The sequence below is a fragment of the Taudactylus pleione genome, unplaced genomic scaffold (genome assembly GCF_031769625.1).
Source record: "Taudactylus pleione unplaced genomic scaffold, aTauple2 ptg000760l, whole genome shotgun sequence".
NCBI lineage: Eukaryota > Metazoa > Chordata > Amphibia > Anura > Myobatrachidae > Taudactylus > Taudactylus pleione.
This window is the reverse complement of record NW_028285162.1, coordinates 459680-468051: the sequence shown is the minus strand read 5'-3', so window position 1 is coordinate 468051 and position 8372 is coordinate 459680. Positions and strand designations below refer to the sequence as shown.

Sequence of the window (8372 nt, the reverse complement as noted above, 5' to 3'; positions counted from 1 at the left end):
GGACCCAGTGCATCCTGGGAGCAGCAAAGCTTTAACTGCGTGGTGCCCGTGGATCCAAATCCAGCTATACCCCAAGGTCAACCCTGTGGACCCCCTATGGGACCTGAAGTAGAAATAATAGTGTCCTAGATAATGTTATACCCCATTGTAGTGCTCTAGTTTATTTTATGAACCATACTAGTACCCTAGTTCACATTATGTCACATTGTAGGGATGCTAGTACACATTATGCCACACAGTAACCCCAATTCACATTATGTCCCCAGTTCATATTATTCCACATTACAGTTGCCCCCATTCATATTATGCCATAGTATATTACCTCCAGTCCATATGGTGCCATATTAGTGCCCTGTTTCAAATTATGCCACATTACAGTGCCCCAGATCATAATATGCCACACTACAATGCCTCCACTTCATACAGTGCCCAAGTTAAATTTGTGGCATTTTCAAGCTATGTAATAGTTTATGTGCGAGTGCATGAACACAATGCTTGGTGGTGGGATTGATTGTAATTTAAGGGGTCATAAGATGAAATCTTGCCTATGACACCAAATTGATCAGGGCCGGCTCTGCTCTAGCTAGCTAGTATGGAGCCCCACTACCATGAATTCAGTAATAGTTATTTATATTATTTTACTGCCAAACTGTGCTTTCCAATAATACAGAACATCCATAATCATGGACAACCTCTAATAAAGGGTAAACAGGAAAAGAACAAAAAAAAGCCGCTTTAATTGTCTGTGTACAGAAACATTACCTATGAAAATCCATAGCGAAGATAAAACACCCGCAGACAATGGTGACATACATGGCAATAACAAAGATATCAATCATACTGTATGAGTTTACATTAGAGGTCACCCACCTAAGAACCACATTTCCCAATTTATCTACACAACTACGACATCAGTATATCAGGTTATGTAACAGGGTATTGTTCACAAGTGACTGCAAATAGGGAAGGCATCTTGGGGCTTTTCTTTTCCACAATAAAGTTTTGCTTTAGCGAAGAAGTGTAGCAATAGCAGCAATGTACATATGCAATATTGGTGGCCACATTATCCATCATGTCCAAAGCTGACTCAATAAACTCCTTAATTTAGAGCTACACTTTTTGGCATGCCCAGGCCATAAGGAAAATGCATCCAGGAGCGCTGATAAATTTGGACCAGGGAGCAACATAGCCAAACCCAACTTATAGAATCAAGCTTTATTTTGAATAGGTTAATGTTGCAAAAAAAGTACATAAGTAATGACCAGTTTCTAAAGATTGCCCATTAAGTGCACTGATAGCATCAATTATGAAACCAGAATGGTCAGAGAAAATGTGTACACCCAGTTATTTAATTCTAGTAACCCAAGAAATGAGACACAGAGAATGATTGCAAAAGTTAAGGAAGCGAGAAGGGAAGAGGATGGGGTGGGGGAACAGTGTTGGCTAGTGGAAGCCCTATTTACCTTCATGGTAAGGCACATCATACTTAATTGGTATGCAATAACAAATAGGTAGGCAACCTCAATAACAATATCAAACACTGCATCTTCCTATCTTCAAGAAACCAATATCCTTCAATGCAACCAATATCATTGCATAATTGGGGATGCGGTCACAACACAGACGACAGCATCCCGACAACCGGAATCCCAAAGGTAAGTACTGGGGTTAGGCACTATGGGGAGGGTTAGGCTTCGGAAGAGGAAGGTTAGGTTTAGGGTACAGGGAGGTAGGGTTAGGTTCAGATACTAGGGGGGAGGTTTGGTTTAGCCACCGGGGAGGGAGGGCTAGAGGTTAGGAGTACTTACCTTTAGACGCCGGCATTGTAACCTGGTCGGGATGCCGGCGACCCTTGCCGAACCCCATAATTGTTAATAGGAACAAGCGAAAGAAAATGAGTAAATACTAAATCACTGTGACAGGTCCTCAGCTAGTCAAGATTCACATATACAAATCATATAAGGAGAGCAGATATCACTTTGCTGACAAAGGGAGATGAGTAAAGTATTGGACTCAAGGCAAGTCATTTTTGTATTTCTAACCATCTAGACACATGGTTAGTGCCACAGTCACTCTGCTTGTGCAGTTCTGTAGGTCAGGGAATAATTTGTTAGCTCCATAAATGGGTAAAAGACTTTGAAGAACTACTATTTTCATCTTTAAGTTTCTCCAGGATACCAACCAAACGCACGGTAATTTTCAAAGTCAACCATTTTTTTACAGAGCTTTTCATAGTTGGGAAGCAAGCTGGTCTGATAGCTGGTACCAAATGTCCTCAACCGTGGAGATGTGACAGCCAACCACAGAGGGGTGCTCTCAGATCTTGTGCACACATTGATGCAGCAAATAAAAATCCATCTGCAGTTCTTACATTTTTGATGGCAGAACAAGGTGTAACATTGATGGATCACAGTAGGATCCTGGGGTGCAGTGGTGCCAGACAGGCCATCTACATCATTCTGTGTAGGACGCAGAACATTTTCCAGATCCCCCCTGCAACCTCTTAGAAACCCCCACCAGCCCAGTGATCATGGTTATAACTGTGAGGTTAGAATAGGACAGGCAGAATTTTTAATGGGCAGGGAGCTCACAATGAGTACTTGCCCACACAGTTTGCTACGTCACACCCAAGCTGGATTTCTTAATGAATTATTATTTTATTAATTGGCCTATCAGATGGCAAACTAACTATGTGCAAAGCAAAATCATAATTAATAAATCTTGGTGAAAGACCAGTTTCCCTGGTTTTGATAATTAAAAAAGAATATCTTTAATTTGCTTGAGAATTTTTTTTTTTCCTGAGATGCACAACCAAGTTTAATGAAAGTTAACATAAGAAAAAAAAATGCAATTGTAACAAAGCTGGGTAATAACAATGTTGTGGTGTTTCATATGTAGATTGCACAATGAATTCAGCACAGCTTGATATCAATAATCGGTGTGCCTCTAGAAATGTTTTGTCTTCAATCGCACTTAGTGTTACATAACGAATTTCAATCCCTTGAATAAAGTTCAGAACGAAGATTAAATTGAAAGACAGAATGAGGGTCCAATCAAGCAGACAAGCTGTGATAGCCACTGGCAAGTCAGGTACCCAAGGGGACCGAAGGCTCTTTTCTTCTCACTATAGATTTCATGGAAAGTTCAACAGCAACTTTGCCCTCTTATAGTAAAACAGACTGAAAAGCGAAAGAGCATGATGTTATATATGATCTTATTTTCAATGAAAGTGAACATGCATTTAAAAATTTGTGATATGTAAGTGCAGTGGAAAAAGCAGTCTTTCTGGAAAAGATAACTCATTTTAGGTTGAACATCTTCGTTAATGTAAACACTGCATCTGCAGCTTCGCAGTTCAGAGTTTTTTCCCCTGGGTGCAATGTCCAAAAGGCTATTTTGCAATGTCCACTAATCATACATCAGAAGGCACTTCAGTTATCCTTCAGATCTAAGCTTTGGATTTCTTACATGACAGGAAAACGGCTAAGTGCTTCTCTCAGCTTCTCAGCAATCTAGAAACAGAAGAACCAAAAACATAGATTTGTTACATTGTCTTACTTCTGTAACTATTTTTAGTCAGGTATAAATAGCAGTGTAATGGTTTTAGCATCTAAAGAAATGTTCGATCATACTAACTGTGCCTATATCAATAATATAGTATTTACTTTAGACTAAATAATCATTATGATCTAGTATCCACTTCTTCAACTGTGTCACAGCAAGACTAATCTTTCTCTCCTACCGCTTTACTACACAGATCCCATCACCGGGTCCCTGTATCCTCCAGGATCCAATTCAAATTACTTACCCTTACCTATAAAGCCCTCAGCAAAACCACCCATTCATAAGGGATGCGGTCAATATTCTGGCAGTTGGGATGCTGGTGCTGGAATCTCGACACGCCAGAATCCTGGTGCCAGCATCCCGACGGTAAGTACTGGGGCTAGGTGGAGGGTTAGGCACTAGGGGGAGGGTTAGGGGTAGGCACTAAGGGGGAAGGGTTATGTTTAGGGTGCGGGGAGGGGGAGGTTAGGTTTAGGTAACGGGAAGGGAGTGTTAGAGGTAGGGAGAGGGGGAGGTTTAGGATAGTGACCTACAAGTGTCGGGATTCTGACCGCCGGCATCCTGTACCCAACCCATTCATATTGTATATCTTATCACAAAATACTCTTCCTCTCATGCTCTTAGATCTACCTCTGACCTGTGCCTCTCCTCTTCGCTGGTCGCCACCTATATCTAACACTTTCAAGTCTACCCTTGTGCCGCTACCAGTTTGTACATTTCCCTTATATTTCCCTCAATTAGACTCTCCCAAAGCCTTCAAATCTTTAAACAGTTTCTGAAAACCCATCCTTTAGTAGAACTTACTCTACTCCCTCCTATTGTATACACACTAATGAAAACCCATCCTTTAGTAGAACTTACTCTACTCCCTCCTATTGTATACACACTAATGCACACTTACCCTACTCCCAACTATGCAACCCACACTAATGCATTCACACATTTACCCAACTCCCACTTATAATACCCACACTAATGCTTCCTACTCCCTTCTATACTACTTACAATAATGCACTCTCACACTTACCCTACTTCCACCTATACTTCCTACAACTAATGCACTCTACGCTCTCTTATAGTACCCTAACTAATGCACCCTCAACACTTACCCTACTCCCTCCTATACTACCCACTCTAATGCACTCTCACACTTACCCTACTCCAATCTACAGATGTGTCTTTACATATATTTGCTACAGTGGTGCTAAAAAGCTCCTCTTGGCTCTACAGGTCCCGTGAGACTCTGCTAGCGCGAGCGTCTTTTTTGCCAGAAATGCATCTTAGTTGCAATGCGTCCTGATTAATTTGATATGCAACACTTATATATCTGTGTGCAACTGAGTCTCTGAATCTGTACCGCTACAATGTATCCGCTGCAGCTTTTTTCATTCCAAGTTCCGTTGTGCTTCATATACAGACTCAGGTGCACACTGATAAACAGGTGTTGCATATCAAATTAATCAGCACAGTCTGCTGGTGTGTCCTAGTCGAATCATGACTTAGACACATATTCGGCAACAAAATAATCCCGCCGCTAGCAGAGTAGCATGGGACCTGGCGGCTTACTCACGCCAAGCAAGTCGCTAATGCTAGTCACTAATGCACTCTCACACTTACCCTACTCCCATCTATAATACCAACACTAATGCACCCTACTCCCTCTTATATTACCCACACTAATGCACTCACTCTAACCCTACTACCTTCTATATTACCTGCACTAATGCACTCTCTCTTACACAACTGCCTCTTATATTACCCAATACACACTCATACTTACCTTACACCCACACTAATGCACTCCCAAAATGACTGTACTCCCTCCAATACTACCCAGACTTCTGCATCCTCACGCTTACCCTACCCCTTCCTATACTACCCACACTAAATACACAAACTATTCCCTCCTATACTACCAATAATAATACAGACATATACTTTTAACCGATTCCCTCCTATACTACCCACACTAATACACACACACTTACCCTACTCCCTCTTATACTACCCACACTAATACACACACACATATCCTACTCCCTCTTATACTACCCACACTAATACACACACACATATCCTACTCCCTCTTATACTACCCACACACACACATCCTACTCCCCTACTCCCTCTTATACTACCCACACTAATACACACAAATATCCTACTCTCTCTTATACTACCCACACTAATACACACACACTTACCCTACTCCCTCTTATACTACCCACACTAATACACACACACATATCCTACTCCCTCTTATACTACCCACACTAATACACACACATATCCTACTCCCTCTTATACTACCCACACTAATACACACACATATCCTACTCCCTCTTATACTACCCACACTAATACACACACACATATCCTACTCCCTCTTATACTACCCACACTAATACACACACACTTACCCTACTCCCTCTTATACTACCCACACTAATACACACACACTTAACCTACTCCCTCTTATACTACCCACACACATACCCTACTCCCTCTTATACTACCCATACTAATACACACACACTTAACCTACTCCCTCTTATACTACCCACACTTACCCTACTCCCTCTTATACTACCCATACTAATACACACACACTTAACCTACTCCCTCTTATACTACCCACACTTACCCTACTCCCTCTTATACTACCCATACTAATACACACACACATATCCTACTCCCTCTTATACTACCCACACTAATACACACACATATCCTACTCCCTCTTATACTACCCACACTTACCCTACTCCCTCTTATACTACCCACACTAATACACACACACACACACACACACATCCTACTCCCTCTTATACTACCCACACTTACCCTACTCCCTCTTATACTACCCACACTAATACACACACATATATCCTACTCCCTCTTATACTACCCACACTAATACACACACTTACCCTACTCCCTCTTATACTACCCACACTAATACACACAAATATCCTACTCCCTCTTATACTACCCACACTAATACACACACACTTACCCTACTCCCTCTTATACTACCCACACTAATACACACACACATATCCTACTCCCTCTTATACTACCCACACTAATACACACACACTTACCCTACTCCCTCTTATACTACCCACACTAATACACACAAATATCCTACTCCCTCTTATACTACCCACACTAATACACACACACTTACCCTACTTCCTCTTATACTACCCACACTAATACACACACATATATCCTACTCCCTCTTATACTACCCACACTAATACACACACACTTACCCTACTCCCTCTTATACTACCCACACTAATACACACAAATATCCTACTCCCTCTTATACTACCCACACTAATACACACACACTTACCCTACTCCCTCTTATACTACCCACACTAATACACACACACATATCCTACTCCCTCTTATACTACCCACACTAATACACACACATATCCTACTCCCTCTTATACTACCCACACTAATACACACACATATCCTACTCCCTCTTATACTACCCACACTAATACACACACACATATCCTACTCCCTCTTATACTACCCACACTAATACACACACACTTACCCTACTCCCTCTTATACTACCCACACTAATACACACACACTTAACCTACTCCCTCTTATACTACCCTAACACATACCCTACTCCCTCTTATACTACCCATACTAATACACACACACACTTAACCTACTCCCTCTTATACTACCCACACTTACCCTACTCCCTCTTATACTACCCATACTAATACACACACACATATCCTACTCCCTCTTATACTACCCACACTAATACACACACATATCCTACTCCCTCTTATACTACCCACACTTACCCTACTCCCTCTTATACTACCCACACTAATACACACACACACACACACACACATATCCTACTCCCTCTTATACTACCCACACTTACCCTACTCCCTCTTATACTACCCACACTAATACACACACATATATCCTACTCCCTCTTATACTACCCACACTAATACACACACACTTACCCTACTCCCTCTTATACTACCCACACTAATACACACATATCCTACTCCCTCTTATACTACCCACACTAATACACACACACATATCCTACTCTCTCTTATACTACCCACACAAATGCCACCCTCAGTTGTCACAATGTCCACTTTGTGCCCCACTATCTCCATTTGTTTCATTTGTGCCATTTTAGAAATAGAATGTAAGCTCTCCCATGAGCAGGGTCATTTCTAGACCTTTGATTTTCTACGTTTTTTATGTCCCAGTTTTATGTATATCTGGTTTCCCACACTGTCTGATTAATGATGTGATGCCTTACAAATCAAATATAATAATATTCCATAGACAAAAAACCTTACGGTTTCACATGTCCCATTAAGGCTTAGACATGATCTGAAATTTCACAAAACCTACTGAATTTCTGCCACTCAAACTTAAAAAGCAATGAAATTCCAAGCATTAAGGCTGACGCCTTAATGGATGTGTTCTTGCGCAACACAGATATTGTATGCCATGACACCATGAGGTTAACTGCAGATTCAACACTCACAGAGTAAGACTGCTGATACTCACAAAATGGTGGAGCTGCTAATTCACAGAATTGTGAGCTCATTGGAATACACACATGTAGTCTATGCAACTGAGGTCTGAGCAGAAGATAGAGCTGTACAGATGGGATAAGAGTGGGGTGGATGGGGACAGAAAGGCGTGGAGACGGGAGGGGAAAATTAAACAGCACAGATGGGAAGGAGCCAAAGTGATGCAGATGGATGAAAAACCCATCCCCCTCTCCA

The 8372-nt window shown here is 41.4% G+C and overlaps 1 protein-coding gene across 3 annotated transcripts in view; it reads right to left on the bottom strand.

Moving 5' to 3' along the window:
* Positions 1-714: 714 nt before the first annotated feature.
* SNX9 (sorting nexin 9) overlaps positions 715-8372 on the bottom strand; it is a 225173-nt gene continuing 217515 nt past the window's right edge. For all 3 annotated transcript variants that reach the window (XM_088457395.1, XM_088457396.1, XM_088457397.1), the window contains exon 18: positions 715-3512. In XM_088457395.1, the coding sequence (XP_088313521.1) occupies positions 3465-3512 (48 nt within the window). In that variant the 3' untranslated portion in view covers positions 715-3464. The remainder of the gene's footprint in view (positions 3513-8372) is intronic.